Below are 22,313 nucleotides of genomic sequence, written 5' to 3'. Positions count from 1 at the left end.
CAACACCAGAGAAAACACAAAGAACATACTGTATACAGACCAGCGCTGGTCTGTATATGTTCTTTATGCAGAGAGATAGAATAACATGCAGAGATATAGAATAACATGAAGAGATATAGAATAACATGTAGAGATATAGAATAACATGCAGAGAGATATAATAACATGCAGAGATATAGAATAACATGCAGAGATATAGAATAACATGCAGAGATATAGAATAACATGCAGAAATATAATAACATGCAGAGATATAGAATAACATGCAGAGATATAGAATAACATGCAGAGATATAGAATAACATGCAGAGATATAATAACATGCAGAGATATAGAATAACATGCAGAGATATAGAATAACATGCAGAGATATAGAATAACATGCAGAGATATAGAATAACATGCAGAGATATAGAATAACATGCAGAGATATAGAATAACATGCAGAGATATAGAATAACATGCAGAGATAGAATAACATGCAGAGATATAGAATAACATGCAGAGATATAGAATAACATGCAGAGATATAGAATAACATGCAGAGAGAGAGAATAACACACAGAGATATAGAATAACACGCAGAGATATAGAATAACATGCAGAAGATATAGAATAACATGCAGAGATATAGAATAACATGCAGAGATATAGAATAACATGCAGAGATATAGAATAACATGCAGAGATATAGAATAACATGCAGAGATATAGAATAACATGCAGAGAGAGAGAATAACATGCAGAGAGAGAGAATAACACACAGAGATATAGAATAACACACAGAGATAAAGAATAACACGCAGAGAGATATAATAACACGCAGAGAGATGTAATAACACGCAGAGAGATGTAATAACACGCAGAGAGATGTAATAACACGCAGAGAGATGTAATAAGACGCAGAGAGATGTAATAACACGCAGAGAGATGTAATAACACGCAGAGAGATGTAATAACACGCAGAGAGATGTAATAACACGCAGAGAGATGTAATAACACGCAGAGAGATGTAATAACACGCAGAGAGATGTAATAACACGCAGAGAGATGTAATAACACGCAGAGAGATGTAATAACACGCAGAGAGATGTAATAACACGCAGAGAGATGTAATAACACGCAGAGAGATGTAATAACACGCAGAGAGATATAATAACACGCAGAGAGATGTAATAATACGCAGAGAGATGTAATAACACGCAGAGAGATATAATAACACGCAGAGAGATATAACACAAAAGAAAGTGCTTAGGCGCTATAAACAATTAAATAAAATACTAACAATAATAACACAATATGTACAGGGCAGCCAGGAATACTAGCAGAACAACACCAGAGAAAACACAAAGAACATACTGTATACAGACCAGCGCTGGTCTGTATATGTTCTTTATGCAGAGAGATAGAATAACATGCAGAGATATAGAATAACATGAAGAGATATAGAATAACATGTAGAGATATAGAATAACATGCAGAGAGATATAATAACATGCAGAGATATAGAATAACATGCAGAGATATAGAATAACATGCAGAGATATAGAATAACATGCAGAAATATAATAACATGCAGAGATATAGAATAACATGCAGAGATATAGAATAACATGCAGAGATATAGAATAACATGCAGAGATATAATAACATGCAGAGATATAGAATAACATGCAGAGATATAGAATAACATGCAGAGATATAGAATAACATGCAGAGATATAGAATAACATGCAGAGATATAGAATAACATGCAGAGATATAGAATAACATGCAGAGATATAGAACAACATGCAGAGATAGAATAACATGCAGAGATATAGAATAACATGCAGAGATATAGAATAACATGCAGAGATATAGAATAACACGCAGAGAGAGAGAATAACACACAGAGATATAGAATAACACGCAGAGATATAGAATAACATGCAGAAGATATAGAATAACATGCAGAGATATAGAATAACATGCAGAGATATAGAATAACATGCAGAGATATAGAATAACATGCAGAGATATAGAATAACATGCAGAGAGAGAGAATAACATGCAGAGAGAGAGAATAACACACAGAGATATAGAATAACACACAGAGATAAAGAATAACACGCAGAGAGATATAATAACATGCAGAGAGATGTAATAACACGCAGAGAGATGTAATAACACGCAGAGAGATGTAATAACACGCAGAGAGATGTAATAACACGCAGAGAGATGTAATAACACGCAGAGATATAATAACACGCAGAGATGTAATAACACGCAGAGATTTAATAACACGCAGAGATGTAATAACACGCAGAGATGTAATAACACGCAGAGATGTAATAACACGCAGAGATGTAATAACACGCAGAGATGTAATAACACGCAGAGATGTAATAACACGCAGAGATATAATAACACGCAGAGAGATGTAATAACACGCAGAGAGATGTAATAACACGCAGAGAGATGTAATAACACGCAGATAGATGTAATAACACGCAGAGAGATGTAATAACACGCAGAGAGATGTAATAACACGCAGAGAGATGTAATAACACGCAGAGAGATGTAATAACACGCAGAGAGATGTAATAACACGCAGAGAGATGTAATAACACGCAGAGAGATGTAATAACACGCAGAGAGATGTAATAACACGCAGAGAGATGTAATAATACGCAGAGAGATGTAATAACACGCAGAGAGATGTAATAACACGCAGAGAGATGTAATAACACGCAGAGAGATGTAATAACACGCAGAGAGATGTAATAACACGCAGAGAGATGTAATAATACGCAGAGAGATGTAATAACACGCAGAGAGATATAATAACACGCAGAGAGATATAACACAAAAGAAAGTGCTTAGGCGCTATAAACAATTAAATAAAATACTAACAATAATAACACAATATGTACAGGGCAGCCAGGAATACTAGCAGAACAACACCAGAGAAAACACAAAGAACATACTGTATACAGACCAGCGCTGGTCTGTATATGTTCTTTATGCAGAGAGATAGAATAACATGCAGAGATATAGAATAACATGAAGAGATATAGAATAACATGTAGAGATATAGAATAACATGCAGAGAGATATAATAACATGCAGAGATATAGAATAACATGCAGAGATATAGAATAACATGCAGAGATATAGAATAACATGCAGAAATATAATAACATGCAGAGATATAGAATAACATGCAGAGATATAGAATAACATGCAGAGATATAGAATAACATGCAGAGATATAATAACATGCAGAGATATAGAATAACATGCAGAGATATAGAATAACATGCAGAGATATAGAATAACATGCAGAGATATAGAATAACATGCAGAGATATAGAATAACATGCAGAGATATAGAATAACATGCAGAGATATAGAATAAAATGGAGAGTGAGAGAATAACACACAGAGATATAGAATAACACGCAGAGATATAGAATAACATGCAGAAGATATAGAATAACATGCAGAGATATAGAATAACATGCAGAGATATAGAATAACATGCAGAGAGAGAGAATAACATGCAGAGAGAGAGAATAACACACAGAGATATAGAATAACACGCAGAGATATAGAATAACATGCAGAAGATATAGAATAACATGCAGAGATATAGAATAACATGCAGAGATATAGAATAACATGCAGAGAGATATAATAACATGCAGAGATATAGAATAACATGCAGAGATAGAATAACACGCAGAGATAAATAATAACATGCAGAGATAAATAATAACACACAACTAGATATAATAATATGCAGAGTGATATAATAATGTGTTTAGGAATAATATGCATAGCAATGTAGTAACATGCAAAGCAACATAATAATACACAGAGAGCACTTTCCAAACCTCAGAGGTCTCTTCACATGTACTGTACAGAGATTTCCAAACCTCACAGGTCTCTTCTTCACATGTACAGAGCTTTCCAAACCTCACCGGTCTCTTCTTCACATGTACAGAGCTTTCCAAACCTCACAGGTCTCTTCTTCACACGTACAGAGCTTTCCAAACCTCGCCAGTCTCTTCTTCACATGCACAGAGCTTTTCAAACCTCAGAGGTCTCTTCTTCACATGTACAGAGCTTTTCAAACCTCACAGGTCTCTTCTTCATATGTAGGAAAAACAAGGGGGAGCAAGGGTTAAACCTTTGCTCCCCCTTGTTTTTCCTGCTTGTTTCTCCTGTCTAGGGTTTTGGATAACCCCTATTGGGGTTGTAGCAGAGGGTTCATCAACCTAGGTTTTTCAATAAACTGCCTAGGGGTATTCGTCACCATCAACTGGTAATATTTAACCCTTTCTTTCTCCTTTGGGTTTTTATTGCGGGGATTAGCGCCGAGGTTGTTGTTGTTTTACACTCTTCTTCATATGTACAGAGCTTTCCAAACCTCACAGGCCTCTTCTTCACATGCACAGAACTTTTCAAACCTCACAGGTTTCTTTTTCACATGTACAGAGCTTTCCAAACCTCCCAGATCTCTTCTGGTGCACAAAGCTTTTACAAACCTCAGAGGTCTCTTCTTCACATGTACAGAGCTTTCCAAGCCTCACTGTAGATTCCTGTTGTCTGCAGGTCCTGGTCTCGCCTTTATTGCATATCCAAAAGCGGTGACCATGATGCCTGTGTCACCGCTGTGGTCCTGCCTCTTCTTCCTCATGCTGATCTTCCTGGGACTGGACAGTCAGGTACTGAAAGGGGAGGGAAAGGGAAGCATGGAGGGAAGGAGTGAGGTAGGAGGAAAAGGTACATCTGGGAGGGAAGAGAAGGAGGAGGCACCACTTAGAGGAGAAGGTGGGGACCACTCAGACGAGAGAGGGGTAAGAGATTGGGTTGCTAGGTGTCCGGTATTGAACTGGACTGTCCTGTATTTGGATACTCTGTCCAGTAAAAAATGAGAGGTAATACTGGACATGTATGTGTCCGGTATTTTTCTACCTGGACATAGTGACCTGAGGCACCTTTCACCATTGAGTCCAGTATTTTTGGAGAAGCCACCTGGCAACCCTAGTTAGAGAAAGGCAAAGGAGAGCCACCGGGACCAGAAAAAACAAGAGTCAGACTTAGAGGAAATAGGGATGGAGAAGAAAGAGAAGATGAAAGTCTCGGAAGAGAGAAGGGTTTAAGAGAGAGTGGACACTGGTGAGAGGAGAGGACACTTGTGGGGGCAGAGGGTGGCATCACCGATGGGTAAGAGGAGTATAGTGATGTAATGTTTGGGGAGGACCATTCTCATTCCCACCACTTTCCCTGCAGTTTGTCTGCGTGGAGAGCCTGGTCACGGCCATCGTAGACATGTATCCGCAGGTGTTCAGGAAACGTTTCCGCCGAGAAATCCTCATCCTGGTGGTCGCGGTCATCTGTTATCTGCTCGGCCTCATCTTGCTGACCGAGGTGACTAGGGGACCTCGGTGGGGCGGGGGGGAAGAGGAGGGGGGGGGGGGAGGAGAGGGGGGGGCGGGGACGATGACTATGCATTGTAGGACAGTGATACGATAATAATGAGGTTACATAATGGGCAGTGAATAATCTGACATATTTATTTCCCCCAGCAAAATGATTGATATATTTATTAACAAAAGGGAATCGGACTGGGATTAAAAAATGGCGATTTGGGGTCTGTTTACTAAAGTCTTCCGGACGTAAAACCAGTGCAAAAAAAAATAAAAAGAACCACATTTATCAAAGAAAAATAATTTCATAAAAAGCAATTGGAGTTTTTTTATTTGATAAATATGATGCAATTCTTTCACTCCGGGTTTTGCTCCAATTTTGTATGCAAGAGGCTTTAGTAAATAACCCCCTAAAATGGAAATAAGTCAGTGTTTTCAGTCCCAAGAATTGAACTTTATTAAGACACATATTTAATGCATAAGAATAAATTGAAAATGAACCAAAGCATGACTTGTTTTCATTGCAACGTCCACCATTTTTGTTCACCGGAGTCCCTGCGTGTGCTGCACATGTTACTGCTTAGTACTCGTGCAGCTGTGCGCGTTCTTTGCAGCTGTGCTTCTTCTGCTTCAAACAAGGATTGTAATAGCAGCACAAGATGATCTGTTCCCCCCCCACGCAGACCTGGAGGGATCAATGACCCTGGGGCCTATTCACGTAGCTCTGAAGTGTGAAAACCCGCTTCTAAAGTGCCCCATGGAAGCGGACTGGCACGCTTTGCTATTCTGTAAGCCCTTCTTGCATGTCCAATCAGTGTCTAAAAGGGGTTTTTTTGGAACTGGTTTCACTCCGCCTCTGCCAATCCGATCGGTTCGTCAACCAAGCCTCCAACAGGCATTTTTTTTTTTAATACTAAAACTGCTATTCTCGTTGCTCCGTTATGCAAACCGCTTCTAAAAACTCAGATTTTTTAACACTACCTAAAACGTGGCGAGATTGGTACCGCGAGTTACATCCAGAGCCTGAAAAATAGGTTTGGCTGAGAGCAGAACCCATCGGTGAGACCGGGGATGGAGTTAGCACCACCTTAGGTCACTCCGCTTCTAAAGCACGTACACTCCGGGCGGTTTGGCTGTTATACCAGGCGGTTTGGCTGTTATACCAGGCGGTTTGTCACCTTTTTTTTTTTAGAAGCGGTTTAGAAGAAGTGATTTGCAATCGAGAATTGGGATTTTTCTCACATTTCATTCCAGCTGTTTCTGTAAATGCCAAAAACGTGCGGTTTGGCCACGATAGCTTCGGCGCTACAAGAATAGCCCCAACGATTCTAAAAAAAGACGGAGCAACGAGTGCGAAGAAATAATGGGGGTGATGTACCAAGGCAAATTTGAGACAAATTGCGTCATTTTCATCTTGCGTCTCTTTGCGTCAATGTATCAAGGTGTTGGCTCTGAGTTTTGCGCCGTGATTTGGGTGAGTGAGAGTAGGAGGAGTTACATGACACGCAGGTTATAATGAGATGTATCAAACGCTGCGTCTCCGCGCGTCACTTGTTTTCCTTTTGTGTTTATTTTTTTTTTTAAATGCGCCACACCCTTCTCTGGCGTAAATTTTCTGTCTAACAATTTGCGTCAAATATAAGAAACGCTTTCTTACATTAAAACGCAAAGGCGTGAAGAAAATGGAGCAGTGCGTCGAAAAAAAACCCGGATCTGCACTTTCTTCACGATGATTCATCTGTCACAACATGGTTATGGGGGGGTATCAGGAAACTTCTCCTCTCACTCCACTAGCTCCATGTAACCCAGAGGTGGACAACTCCGGTCCTCTTCGATGGAGCCACTGATTGAGCCAGCTGTACTGAGCAGCGATATCCTGACCTTCAGGACTAGAGTTGCCCATCCCTGATGGAACCACTTGCATTATCTCACTGGAGCAGCCACAACTGGTACACAACAGTGTGTAGTGCATGTTGTACATGCAGCCAGTTTTAGAGCGGTATGCATGTTTGGGATGGGATACTCATACGGGTCCCATGATCTGATCCGGTGCTGACTTTACAGCAGTGAATAAATCGGTCGTGTTGGAGAAGAAGTCAGTTAGTAACATGCGTGTCTCGTGTTCTCTCTGCCCCTCGCAGGGCGGGATGTACGTCTTCCAGCTCTTCGATTATTACGCTGCCAGTGGGACCTGCCTACTCCTGGTTGCCATCTTTGAAGTGATCTGCGTGGGGTGGGTGTATGGTGAGCACAGAACTCCTTTTAATGGCTGGGTCTGACTCGCATCGGGCTGGGAACGTTCATGAGCCATAACGCAGGAATTATCTCCTTACAGGTGCAGACCGTTTCTACGATAACGTGGAAGATATGATTGGCCACCGGCCATGGCCAGTGGTGAAGTACTGCTGGTTGATAGTCACCCCGGCTGTGTGCCTGGTGAGTACAGAAATACAGGATAAACCAAGCTTCCCATAGAAGGGCCAGTCAGCTCCTCACTACGCTGTGCTAATGCATAGATAAGACTACTTGTCCTTGCAATGGGTGTAGGAAGAGTGTAGGGAGGTTGTAGGAGTCGGTTTGGAGTAGGTGTAGGAGGGGTGTTTTAGTAGTTTACAAGTACGTGCAGGAGGGTTGGAGGAGAGGGTGTAGGAGGGGGTGTACACTACTCCCACCCCACACACAATACCCCCACAAAATCCCCCACCACACACGCAATACACACACACTATACACTTAGATGAGAGGCAGACCCGGCGGAGGAGAGAGACCCGCAGCAGGGGCCCGGCAGCTGGACGCAGAAGTTGAACCCGACCTCTGGCCCAACTTCCAGCGCGGGACGGCTGGGCCCCCTGCAGCCGCTAGGCCCAGGACAGTCGTCCCAGCTCTCCCCCACTCTAAGTTGAGGTACATCAAACTGAGCTGCCTCTTACATTGTGTGTGATACCTGAATGACAACCTTCTTACCCAGGGAATAAGAGAAAACAAAGTAATTATACTGCATCTAGAGGCCCTTCCCAATCCTAGGAGCTGAATACAGAGACCCCACAACCAGACGTCTCATGTGGAGTGAGCTCATATGTTTGGGTCACTTTGGGGTCTCTACCAAGATGAGCAAAGTCACATTCCACATTCCACAATTTAATGAGCTGTGTGTATTTTCAGCGCAATCGAAGAAAAAAATATTAATAATATTGATCTGTTTTTCTGGCAATTCTCCATTTTGTAACATTTAAAAAGGTTCCTTTTCCGTCCTTCTCTTCTTCTCGTTGTTTCTCCCTCCGCAGGGCACCTTCCTGTTCTCCCTGATCAAGTATACGCCCCTGAAATACAATAACCGCTACGTGTACCCGCCCTGGGGATACGGCATTGGCTGGGCCATGGCCGTCTCCTCCATGATCTGCATCCCGCTGTATGCCATCTACATCATCCTGAGAACCAAGGGCCCCTTTATGCAGGTAATGGGCAGGGGGTGGGTTAAACTAATAAGAGCTTACAGTGTACGTTATATACTTAGACAAGGGCACCGAGAGCAAAATCTCCATCTTTGCTGACGACACTAAATTATGCATGGTAGTAAAATCAGAGTAGGGTGGCCTTTATAAGAGAACCAGGATAAACTGGAAGGCTGAGCAGGTAAATGGCAGGTGAGGTTTAATACAGATAATTGTAAGGTTATGCACTTTGAAAGCAAAAAGAAACATGCTGCCTACAAACTAAAAAGAGGTGAATCCTTGATGGGGAAGGATTGAGAGGTGCTTGTAGATAGCAGGCTTAGCAATGGTGCCCAATGTCAGGCAGTAGCTGCAAAGGCAAATAGGAAAGGGGGTATAGGTGGAAGGGAACATGGCACGATTCTGCCCCTGTATAAATCTTTAGTAAGACCACACCTTGAATATGGAGTACAGTTTGGGTCACCTCACCTTAAACAAATACATTAATAAAGGGGATGGAAGGTCTGACATGAGGAAATGCCAGCTAATTTAGGTTTGTTTACATTATAAAAGAGGCGTCTAACAGGGGATATGATAACTATTTACAAATATATTCAGGGTCAATATAAGAAACTTTCAAGATACATATTCACCTCTAGAATTTAACACAGTCATCCATTGAAATGAGAGGAACTAAGATTTTTCCTGCAGCAAAAGAAACTATTCTTTATAGTGAGAGCAGTTACAGTGTTAAATGAACAATCAGTGATGGCAGAATAAATATTGTATGTTTAAGAAAATATAGAAATTAGCTTTAGTAAGGAAAGCTAACTAGGGATATACTGAATAGCTCACAGTATAGGCAAAGGAGATGTCTGATTGAACAGGACAGGCCGTCTACAGATTTCCCGGGGACTACGACTAAAACCTTGACCTGGGCCTGGATTGCTGAGGGGGCTGGGGTGGTGGCCGTCTACTTGAGCATAGGGTGTGGCAGATCAGTTGAGTAAGGGGAAGTTAGGGTGTTAAGCGAGAAGTGGGGGCAACCTATTGAGCCCCCCTCAGCTGCCAGGCCCGGAGACGAGCTCCCCCCTCTTGGAGGGCATGGATCAGGATAAAACAGACAGAGAATGAATCCGGTAATGATCAGATTGATCAGCATAAAACACAGTATGAAGTGTCGTGTGGAGTAGCCTCCTATGGCGCTAAGGATGAAGAGTGGAATAGAGTCTTGTGCAGTGATTTCTTCTTACATGGAATACCTCAGAGAAGGGAACAAGAGATAAATAAAAACACCGCAATAGTGTATTATCTTTGAGTCAACAATGACCGTATGGGACAAGATACAAAGAGCATTTATTGGTTAAAACAATTGTAACCTCAATTGACATAAAACATATGTAAAGTTAATAAACAGTTGACTTTTCTCCTGCTATACGAGGAAATAGTTCTCCTGCTGAATAAGAAATGCGCTTCCAAGTGCTTGTGCTTAAGGAAGCTTCGTTGCTCCGCCGTTTAGTAAAACTGAAATCCTACTCACCGTCCATGAGTAGGACATGTACAGTGGTTCGGGGTCTTTTGCCGGGGATAACCGCTTGCTGTGTGGTGTAGAACGTCCTTGAGTGCGGGGAGATGTCTTGCGGTCCTCGTGGTCTGCTACCAACAGAGTAGTTTCTAACCGTCTCCTCCCGCTGACGTCACCGTCTGGTGTGCACAGCTACGGGGTCCCTGGATGGCCAAAAACCTTCCTACGCGTTGCGAAACTCCTCAATACTGGGTTTCTTCGTCAGGGATGTCCAGTATGAAGTGTGTAGATATATATATATATATATATATATATATATATATATATATATATATATTCTAATATATCCTTCCCTCAAATCCTTATCTCACTGCCTCAATGTGTCAGGAAGGTAGAAACGGTTGTTCAAGAAGATGTATGTGGCACTTGTGCCGGTAGGTTAAATTATACTATGAAAGTTTGAACAATATAGCCGGCTAATATGCGAATGAGGCCAGCATGGCAAATAAGACCTCAATCCCCAGATATGAAAGACACTGAAATGCAATGGTTCTCATTCTCCGGAGGCCGGATTGTCCCATGACTTGGCATGAAGGCAGAGGGTGTTAAGAATCACTGAAGGTTAAACAGAAGCTGTAATTCAAACCTAAATCTGGGTACTGTACCTACAACTGCCGGACTCTCTCCAGGGAAGCAAGCACTGCGAGAACTGGAAGACGAGCTTGAACAGATTAAGTGAGTTATTGTTGGCCTTAGTGAAGTAAGAAGAAAATATGAAGGCCTCATTGAGATCAAAGCGGATGCCTATTATATTACAGGGGTACAGAGCGGAAGAACCAGTGGAGTAGGCTTCATCATTGACAGGAGATGGAGAAACAACATACTGTAGTGCATTATAAAAGCTCATTGGAAAGAGCAGCCAGAATCATCATTCAGTTGACAAAGATATACAGTCTTCAAATAATCCATGTGAATGCCGCAGCATCAATTCACACAGACAATGAAGTGGAAGAATGCTGCAGTACCATGAATTCAACCAACTTAACAAAGGAAATTGTCACCTCAAGATCATAGTGTACTGTGTAAGGAAAATTAATCCACCCCAATTAAGCCCTAAAGTTCTCCTCACTAGAACATTTAGAAACTTTAACCCACAACAGTTTCTGGATGACCTTACCAACTGCCCTTGGCACAGAATCGATTTAATTCCCGACCCTGATTCTGCGCTCGACTATTTCCAATCCGAGTTCTTAAAACTCTGTGAGACCCAGGCTCCACTATGCAGAATAAGAGTACGGGGGGCCCACCTTCCATGTGTTACAACTGACCTTATAGCACTCTACCAGTTCAGGGATGCCTTGTGGAAAACAAACTGGCACTACCAAGGATCTCAATCACTACAGATGCCTGCGGAACATGTGCACAAGGCAAACAAGGCATGCAAAAGCACAATATTACTCAGACAATCTCCTCCAGAATACATCAAACCGAGCTAACTTCTGGAAGGTTATCAACAACATATTCCAACCATCTAACCATCAACAACCGAGTAACATCACTAAGGGGGGTATTAGTCTGACAAACCCAACTGACATTGCAAATGCATTCAATGACTACTTTGTGGGGTTTGCTACTAACATATTAGCGAAACGCAACCCAAACCGCAAACATGAATCTCATCCTGGGAGAACCCATATAGCCCCTCCCAACACTGCCCACAATTTTCAATTTGGCGCAATATCAGAAGAGGAGATTACACAAGCGCTCCTCAAATTAAAACTAAGCAGCAAATGTGGACCTGACTTACTGCAATGTAAGTTCCTGTGTATTTTTGTCATATTGGATGTAGCATTGGGCTTCTCTGTCGCTTGTTGTACAGTAGATTGTATACTGTAATTTCCAAAGACTTGGTGCCCCAGCCATTGCCAAACCAATTGCTTCCATAGTCAACTCTATTCTGTCTGCAGGCCATATCCCTAAGGACCTGGAAAACTGCCAGAGTTGTCCCAATCTTCAAAAGTGGGGATAGTTTTCACTATCTGAAACTATAGGCCAATCTCTCTTCTCCCAATACTATCCAAAGTCAAGGGAAAATGTGTTCACTCCCAATTAAGCGATTACTATACAGTACCAAGACAAATTTCCCTAGCCAATTCCAATCTGGCTTTCGCCCCAAACACTCCACCGTAACTACCCTGCTAAAAGTTTGCAATGAGATCCAGTGTGGAATGGAACAGGGTTAACTCACTGGTGCAATATTCCTAGATTTTGCAAAGGCTTTTGATACTGTTGATCATGCTATCCTGCCTAAAAAAACTCCAGTGCTCTGGAAAGGGAAGCATGCTTTAAACTGGTTTCAGTCCTACCTATCAGGTAGATCCCAACATGTGTCCATCTCAGGCTCCAACTCCAACCCCTTGGATAACACCTGTGGTGTCCTGCAAGGCTCTGTTCTGGGGCCCCTACTCTTCTCAGTGTTCATCAATGATCTTCCCACAGCTTGTAAGGAAGCTTCAATACACATGTATGCAGATGACACAATCCTATATGCACACAGCCATAGCCTCTCCGACCTTGAACACATACTACAGTCTGACTTTTTGAGACTCGAATCTGGATTTCCCAAAACAAACTGTTTTTAAACACTGACAAGACTGTAACAATGGTATTTGGGACCAAGGCTACATTTTTAAAGCTTCCAGTGACTGAGCTCCAGATCAGAATCAACGCTAACACCACCCTAATTCCTGTTACTAGTTTTAAATACCTGGGCATATGGTTTGAGTCCCACTTAACATTCGGGATGCACATTGATACCCTGACATCCAAAATCTATTCCAAACCAGGTGTACTTTATAGGAACAAATACTCCCTAAGCCTGCTGGTCAGAAAGCGCATTGCACACCAGATGCTAATGCCAATTATCGACTATGGAGACATAGTATATGGCTCGGCACCCCAAACCCACCTTAGCAAACTTGACACCCTCTACAATTCAATATGCCGTTTTGTTCTCCAATCAACTACAACACACATCACTGTGAAATGCTCAAAGAACTAGATTGGTCATCACTTGAGTCCAGGCGCAAAGTTCACCTTTCCTGTCTTGCCTTCAAATACTTTCTGGGCAAGCTACCCATCTATCTGAACAAGCTCCTCACCCCTACCACAGGCAGCACTTATCCTCTGAGATCTGACTCCAAAAGCCTGTTCATGGTCCCATGGCTCAACAAAGTATCCGGCCGCTCCTGCTTCTCTTACCATGCACCCCAAAACTGGAACAACCTACTAGAGACTCTCACATCCACCAGCAGTTTAAGTTCTTTCAAAACCAAAGCTGTCTCACATTTTAATCTGGTCTGTACCTGTTACATACGCCCATTATATATATTATCCTTAACTGTGCATGCAATGTCTTGTATATAATGTATACCCTGTTCACTTATGTAACTGTATTCGTAACCATGTATTATTTGTCATTTTAACTCTATGCCCAGGACATACTTGAAAACGAGAGGTAACTCTCAATGTATTACTTCCTGGTAAAACATTTTATAAATAAATAATGATAGATTTCAATGCATAGATTGGTGTCCTGCAGAAAGATGAAGCATCAGTTGGTAAATATGTAACGGCAACAGGAATGAACGTGGAGACAGATGGGTAGAATTTGCCAAATTTTTAAACCTCCACACCATTATATAATTATTCAAGAAAAATCCAAATAGACAATGGACATGGAGTGGTCCCAATGGAATAAAGGATGCAATTGACTGTATCCTATCTAACAAGAAGTATCAATAGATGGAAACCTTTCAAATGAAATCAATAAGAGACTGAAGATGGGATGAAGCGCATTTGGAAGAAACAAGACAATCATGCAAGGGAACCTTCTACTGTGCATCAAAAGGAAAGTGTGTGACCAGTGTACTCACCTATGGATGTGAAACTTGGACCTTAAATGGGAAGACAATTCAGAAGCTTCAGACAACTCGAAGTATGGAGAGATGCATGCTGGGTATTACCCAAAGAGACAGGAAAAAGAATGGAGTTTGAAAGCAAACAAATGTCTGTGACATCATCACAGGGGTGAAGAAATAAAAATGGCAGTAGGCCAGACAGATCGCGAGAAGAAATGACCATTGTTGGACAGAGATGGTACTCGACTGGACTCCAACTGATATCAAATGACCAAGACGATGACCAAAAGTAAGATGGAGAGATAAAATCAGAACATTTGTTGGAGCAACATGGAGAAGAGAGGTTTTCAAAAGCAGTACCTGAAAGGTCATTGGGGATGTCTTCATCCAGCAGTCGACTGACGAGGGCTGAAGATGCGAAATTATGATGTATAATATCATCTGCCCTGGTATATCCACTATACAAAAAAACACTAGATGGCGCTCATACACTCTAAAAAACACACAACTTAAACCATGCAGTGATATATAGTGACTAGTGATATCAAAGATAAATCAAAAATAAAGTGCATGAAGTGATAAATAGACACTCAAACCCTTAAGGACTGTTTCACGGTCCGCAAAGTAACAGGAAAAGGAATCAGGGGAGCGTCAGTGCCTAAGGAAAAAATGTGATACTCGCATAGTGCAATATGTTAACAATACACATACACAGGCAGAGCTCTCATAAGAGCACAGTGAGGCTAGATATTAATGATCACTAAGTATCAGAAATATTAGCTGTGTATGGGCATCTCTAATGACCCATACACACAGGAACATAAATAGGAGGTAGGAATCCAAAAGAGAGACACCAATCCAATACTTAAAAAATGTAGATATTTATCCAGCATTGATAAAAATTGGAGGCTTACAGGATTCCGGAAAGGTAACAGCAAGTTTGTACACATGAAGGTTCACTCGAGTCGCGTTCTCGGGATCTCTGCACGATGCTGCTTCCTCATCCGGTCTCCGACCTGCGCTGCTTCAGGGGGCCGATACGTCACTTCCGGGTTCTTCAACTCGTATTGCGGACGCCACCGGAACTCCACACCAGGCTCTCTCCCTCTGGATCTCACACGAGGGGTTACGCTCTACTAGTTTCGCCGTACGTAGTGACGGCTTCGTACGACGAAACTAGTAGAGCGTAACCCCTCGTGTGAGATCCAGAGGGAGAGAGCCTGGTGTGGAGTTCCGGTGGCGTCCGCAATACGAGTTGAAGAACCCGGAAGTGACGTATCGGCCCCCTGAAGCAGCGCAGGTCGGAGACCGGATGAGGAAGCAGCATCGTGCAGAGATCCCGAGAACGCGACTCGAGTGAACCTTCATGTGTACAAACTTGCTGTTACCTTTCCGGAATCCTGTAAGCCTCCAATTTTTATCAATGCTGGATAAATATCTACATTTTTTAAGTATTGGATTGGTGTCTCTCTTTTGGATTCCTACCTCCTATTTATGTTCCTGTGTGTATGGGTCATTAGAGATGCCCATACACAGCTAATATTTCTGATACTTAGTGATCATTAATATCTAGCCTCACTGTGCTCTTATGAGAGCTCTGCCTGTGTATGTGTATTGTTAACATATTGCACTATGCGAGTATCACATTTTTTCCTTAGGCACTGACGCTCCCCTGATTCCTTTTCCTGGTATATCCACTGCTAGATGAAGACCTCCACAATGATCTTCCAAGTACTCCGTTTGTGTCTAAATCCCAGTCTTAAATGGGCAAAGTTCAAGGTTTTTTGCCACTGATAAGTGAGTATCTTCATAAAAATCTTGGGTGGTTGAAAGTGGACTGATTGGTCTGTAGTTCTTGAAGCCTTTGTCTCCTTTCTTGTGGATGAGGATAACTATGGCATTGCTCCATTGTTCTGAAATTTTCCTGTTCAGCATGTATGTATATCTGTACTATATACAGTTAGGTCTGGAAATAATTGGACACTGACACAATTTTCATAATTTTGTCTCTGTACACCACCACAATTGATTTGAAATGAAACAACCGAGATGCAATAGAAGTGCAGACTTTCAGCTTTAATTCAAGGGGTTGAACAAAAATATCGTATGAAACGTTTAGGAATTGCAACCATTTTCATACACAGTCCCCTTATTTCAAGGGCTCAAATGTAATTGGACAAATTAACACAATCATAAATAAAATGTTCAGTTTTAATACTTTGTCGAGAATCCTTTGCAGGCAATGACTGCTTGAAGTCTGGAACGCATGGACATCACCAAACGCTGGGTTTCCTCCTTTGTGATGTTTTGCCAGACCTTTACTGCAGCTGTCTTTAGTCGTTGTTTGTTCGTGGGTCTTTCTGCCTTAAGTTTTGTATTCAGCAAGTGAAATGCATGCTCGATCGAGTTAAGATCAGGTGATTGACTCGGCCATTGCAGAATATTCCACTTCTTTGCCTTAAAAAACTCCTGGGTTGCTTTCACTTTATGTTTTGGGTCATTGTCCATCGGTAAAGTGAAGCGCCGTCCAATCAACTTTGCTGAATTTGGCTGAATCTGAGCAGACAATATATCCCTATACACTTCAGAATTCATCCGGCTGCTTCTGTCTTCTGTCACATCATCAATAAACACTAGTGACCCAGTGCCATTGTAAGCCATGCATGCCCATGCCATCACACTGCCTCCACCGTGTTTTACAGATGATGTGGTATGCTTCGGATCATGGGCCGTTCCAAGCCTTCTCCATACTTTTTTCTTCCCATCATTCTGGTACAGGTTGATCTTAGTTTCATCTGTCCAAAGAATGCTGTTCCAGAACTGGGATGGCTTTTTTAGATATTGTTTGGCAAAGTCTAATCTGACCTCCTGACGAAGCACGTGGTGCGAAACGCGTAGAGGTCACGACAGGTTATCCTGCGCGTGTTTGCTGAGAGGCTGAGACGGAGCCTGCCTGAGGCTCCAGTGGTGGCTGTTTTATCTTCCCAGGTGCCGCGATCCGGATCCTGTGCGGTCATCTGTGGACCCCCACCTTTGCCCTAGTGTAAGTGTCCGTCTCCCCCTGTCAGCGGGTATATAGTCCTCTATGGCGGTTTTCATTTAAATCCCCTTGGGCTGTTAGTACTTTCTTTGTTTACTTTCACATTGAATGTTTTTTGTTGTATGTGATGTATTTTTCCTAGATATTTTATGTTTAGAGACCATATGTATGGCTTTAATTTCTGGGCATTTTACTTCTTGAGCTGAGAAGGGGTTGGATCCTCTCAGCTATTTATATGTTTGTTTTATTAAAATACTGTTATTAACTCCATCCCTTGTGCGCTTCTGTGCAATTTTCTTTCTCTGTTTCTCAGGGTGTCCTCCCCCTTCTTGAGGGGGGATCACCTCTGAAGTGGGAGCCTCTGGGGAGACGCTCCATGCACGTGCAGCACAGGGATTTTTCCAACTATTACTTCTGCAGCACGAGCGCTGAATATCCTATTTCTGCTTTCCAGAACTGGGATGGCTTTTTTAGATATTGTTTGGCAAAGTCTAATCTGGCCTTTCTATTCTTGAGGCTTATGAATGGTTTGTACCTTGTGGTGAACACTCTGTATTTGCTCTCGTGAAGTCTTCTCTTTATGGTAGACTTGGATAATGATATGCCTAACTCCTGGAGAGTGTTCTTCACTTGGCTGGATGTTGCGAAGGGGTTTTTCTTTACCATGGAAAGGATCCTACGATCATCCACCACTGTTGTCTTCCGTGGACGTCCAGGCCTTTTTGTGTTGCAAAGCTCACCAGTGCGTTCTTTTTTTCTCAGAATGTACCAAACTGTTGATTTGGCCACTCCTAATGTTCCTGCTATCTCTCTGATGGATTTTCTTTTATTTGCAGCCTAAGGATGCCCTGTATCACTTGCATTGAGAGCTCCTTTGACCGCATGTTGTGGGTTCACAGCAACAGCTTCCAAATGCGAATGCCACACCTGGAATCAACTCCAGACCTTTTACCTGCTTAATTGATGATGAAATAACGAAGGAATAGCCCACACCTGTCCATGAAACAGCTTTGAGTCAATTGTCCAATTACTTTTGGTAACTTGAAAAAGAGGGGGCTACATATTAAAGAGATGTAATTCCTAAACCCTTCCTCCAATTTGGATGTGAATACCCTCAAATTAAATCTGATAGACTGCACTTTAAGCCCATATTCATTATTTAGCTGTAACTTTAATTTATTTTGGTACACAGCCGAAATAACAAAACTTGAATCAGTGTCCAATTATTTCCGGACCTAACTGTATGTACATAGCGCGTTACAGCAGTAACACACATGACATACTGTATTAAGAATAAGCCTTTCACTCATAAAGGTAGACATTTAGGAAAAGGAGTCCCTGCCCCAAAGAGCTTAGAATCTAAGTGGTAAGTAGAGAGAACTTACGTTTATCTATGTATGTAAACACATACCATATATCTATCTATCTGTCTCCTCACAGAGGCTGAAACAGCTGGTGACCCCTCACGCTGACCTCCCGCAGCCCAAAAAGTATCTTCTAGACACTGTGGTGCCCAAGAGAAGTGACAGAGTGCGCATGGAATCCAAGGATGGGCTCATCATGTCTGATAAGGAGACACACTTCTAAGAACTTCCTGTCACCTCTCATAGTCGGGGACATGTGCAGCCTGGGGACCTCACACCGCACTGCACTCTTAGACTTCTCTATCACACTTCTATGTCGTCACACCTCACACTCACTCTGTCACACCTCGGACTTCTGTATCGTCACACCACAATCACTATCACACCTCACACTCACTGTGTCATACCTCGCACTCTCTCTCTGTCACACCTCGCACTCTCTCTGTGTCACACCTCACACTCTGTGTGTCACACCTCGCACTCTCTCTGTGTCACACTTCGCAATGTCTCTCTGTGTCACACCTCGCACTGTCTCTCTGTGTCAAATCTCGCACACTCTCTCTGTCACACCTCGCAATCTCTCTGTGTCACACCTCACACTATCTGTGTCACACCACGTACTCTATTTCTGTGTCACACCTCACGCTCTCTCCATGTGTCGCACCTCGCACTGTCTTTTTGTCACACCTCGCACTCTCTTTCTGTCACACCTCGCACTCTCTTTCTGTGGCACACCTCGCACTCTCCGTTTCACACCTCGCACTCTCTTTCTGTGTCACACCTCGCACTCTCTCTGTCACACCTCATACTCTCTCTGTATCACACCTCGCTCTCTCTGTATCACACCTCGCACTGTCTCTGTGTCACACCTCAGTCTCTGTGTCACACCTCGCACTCTCTTTCTGTGTTACACCTCGCACTCTCTTTCTGTGTTACACCTCGCACTCTCTTTGTGTCACACCTCGCACTCTCTGTCACACCTCGCACTCTGTCACACCTCGCACTCTCTTTCTGTGTCACACCTCGCACTCTCTTTCTGTGTCACACCTGCACTCTCTTTCTGTGTCACACCTCGCACTCTCTCACACCTCGCACTCTCTCTGTATCACACCTCGCACTCTCTCTGTGTCACACCCCACCCTATACTGTATATATAGAAGAGAAAAAAATGCTCCCGAGGTTCACAGCACCTTCACTCAGCCAACGTATGATGTAAAAAACTTTATTAGTAACCAGCACAGTACAGCATGATCACTCTGACGCGTTTCGTCCTATCCCGGACTTTTTCTTGGGGACCTCCACGCGGTACACAGGGGAGACAGGTGAGGTTTATGGTAGCCGGGCTGTGATTTACTAGGGGGCGCCCCCCGGGAGGTGTCCCCGTGTACCTCTACCGGTGTTCCAATACCCCACTCCCCATGTTAGTATCGGAGGTACCCCATATTCATATTTATACCCACATTACTAAATAATGGGCGTCAAACCTTCTGTCTTTAAACACACTCCATAGTGCCTGGTTAGTGGCCTCGATATTTGGGGGTCATACCCTAGTTTTTTCTACTATACTGTATATACATTAACTGAAGGAGCTCTGTTACCTCCCCTCCCCATCCTGACTCTCTCTTGCTCTCTCTTGTTCCTGCCCCATTGGCGGTGAAGGTTGCAGAGGTTTCTGGGCTGCTATCAGTGCCGAGTAATCACGTTACTCACAGCACACACACAGTCTGACTTTTTGTGCTGGCTACAAATAAATATAAATGATGAGACTGCACGAGAACCAACGCTGGACGTACGCTGGACGTAGGAAAAGAGTGTAGGAGGACAGCAACGGCATCTCCCACTTCAGGGGACAGCAGCATTTAATCTCTGACTCACAAATCTCTCACTGACATGAAGGAGTTATATAACAATGTTTTGCACTGGAAGTATAGAAAGTATAAAGTTATTAACTCATTTACTGTCATAGGGACCTGAAATGCTGTATAAAGAAACATTTTAACACGCAGAGAGATATAAATAATACCATGCAGACCGATATAACAGCACGCAGAGTTATATAATAACACGCAGTCATAATAACATGCAGAGAGATCTAACAACACGCAGACCGATATAACAGCACGCAGAGTTATATAATAATACGCAGTCATAATAACACGCAGAGAGATCTAACAACACGCAGACCGATATAACAGCACGCAGAGTTATATAATAATACGCAGTCATAATAACACGCAGAGAGATCTAACAACACGCAGACCGATATAACAGCACGCAGAGTTATATAATAATACGCAGTCATAATAACACGCAGAGAGATCTAACAACACGCAGACCGATATAACAGCACGCAGAGTTATATAATAATACGCAGTCATAATAACATGCAGAGATCTAACAACATGCAGACCGATATAACAACACGCAGAGTTATATAATAATACGCAGTCATAATAACACGCAGAGAGATCTAACAACACGCAGACCGATATAACAACACGCAGAGTTATATAATAATACGCAGTCATAATAACACGCAGAGAGATCTAACAACACGCAGACCGATATAACAACACGCAGAGTTATATAATAATACGCAGTCATAATAACACGCAGAGAGATCTAACAACACGCAGAGAGATCTAACAACATGCAGACCGATATAACAACACGCAGAGAGATATAATAACATGCAGTCATAATAACATGCAGAGATCTAACAACACGCAGACCGATATAACAACACGCAGACCGATATAACAACACGCAGAGATATATAATAACACGCAGTCATAATAACATGCAGAGATCTAACAACACGCAGAGAGATCTAACAACATGCAGACCGATATAACAGCACGCAGAGTTATATAATAACACGCAGTCATAATAACATGCAGAGATCTAACAACACGCAGACCGATATAACAACACGCAGACCGATATAACAACACGCAGAGAGATATAATAACATGCAGTCATAATAACATGCAGAGATCTAACAACACGCAGACCGATATAACACGCAGAGTTATATAATAACACACAGTGATAATAACATGCAGAGATATAATAACATGCAGAGATATAATAACATGCAGAGAGATATAATAACATGCAGAGAGATAGAATAACACGCAGAGCGATATAATAACATGCAGAGATATAACACGCAAAGAGATATAATAACACGCAGAGCGATATAATAACATGCAGAGATATAACACGCAGAGCGATATAATAACATGCAGAGATATAACACGCAGAGAGATATAATAACATGCAGAGAGATAGAATAACACGCAGAGCGATATAATAACATGCAGAGATATAACACGCAAAGAGATATAATAACACGCAGAGCGATATAATAACATGCAGAGATATAACACGCAGAGCGATATAATAACATGCAGAGATATAACACGCAGAGGGATATAATAACATGCAGAGATATAACACGCAAAGAGATATAATAACACGCTGACCTATATAACAACACGCAGAGGGATATAATAACCCACAGTCATAACATGCAGAGATATAATAACACGTAGAGCGATATAATAACACGCTGACCTATATAATGACACGCAGTGACAAACTAACATGCAGA

At 42.3% G+C, this 22,313-nt stretch overlaps 2 protein-coding genes across 2 annotated transcripts in view; both read left to right on the top strand.

Annotated features, from left to right (window-relative positions):
• The window catches only part of LOC142496046 (sodium- and chloride-dependent betaine transporter-like), a 91,044-nt gene extending 72,124 nt beyond the window's left edge, over nt 1-18,920 (top strand). Inside the window, exons 10-15 of the mRNA XM_075602329.1 lie at nt 4,600-4,712; nt 5,281-5,418; nt 7,559-7,661; nt 7,753-7,853; nt 8,702-8,872; nt 18,774-18,920. Of these exons, the coding sequence (XP_075458444.1) occupies nt 4,600-4,712; nt 5,281-5,418; nt 7,559-7,661; nt 7,753-7,853; nt 8,702-8,872; nt 18,774-18,920 (773 nt within the window). The remainder of the gene's footprint in view (nt 1-4,599; nt 4,713-5,280; nt 5,419-7,558; nt 7,662-7,752; nt 7,854-8,701; nt 8,873-18,773) is intronic.
• Nucleotides 18,921-19,010: 90 nt separating this feature from the next.
• On the top strand, nt 19,011-20,389 carry LOC142496049 (uncharacterized). The gene is made up of 2 exons (XM_075602339.1): nt 19,011-19,851; nt 20,272-20,389. Exons 1-2 carry the CDS (start codon nt 19,011-19,013, stop codon nt 20,352-20,354), a joined length of 924 nt encoding a protein of 307 aa, XP_075458454.1. The 3' UTR covers nt 20,355-20,389.
• The last annotated feature ends 1,924 nt before the right edge of the window (nt 20,390-22,313 follow it).

The sequence above is a fragment of the Ascaphus truei genome, chromosome 5 (genome assembly GCF_040206685.1).
Source record: "Ascaphus truei isolate aAscTru1 chromosome 5, aAscTru1.hap1, whole genome shotgun sequence".
Taxonomy (NCBI): Eukaryota; Metazoa; Chordata; class Amphibia; order Anura; family Ascaphidae; genus Ascaphus; species Ascaphus truei.
Note: the sequence above shows the minus strand (reverse complement) of the source record. Positions and strands in the feature narration are given on the sequence as shown.

What these genes read in the sequence shown, in the direction of transcription:
- LOC142496049 (XM_075602339.1), top strand. Translation starts at nt 19,011, where the DNA reads ATGTCGTCACACCTCACACTCACTCTGTCACACCTCGGACTTCTGTAT. An exon ending in CCCACCCTATACTGTATATA is followed by an intron (nt 19,852 to 20,271) that starts TAGAAGAGAAAA and finishes ATACTGTATATA; the next exon opens with CATTAACTGAAGGAGCTCTG.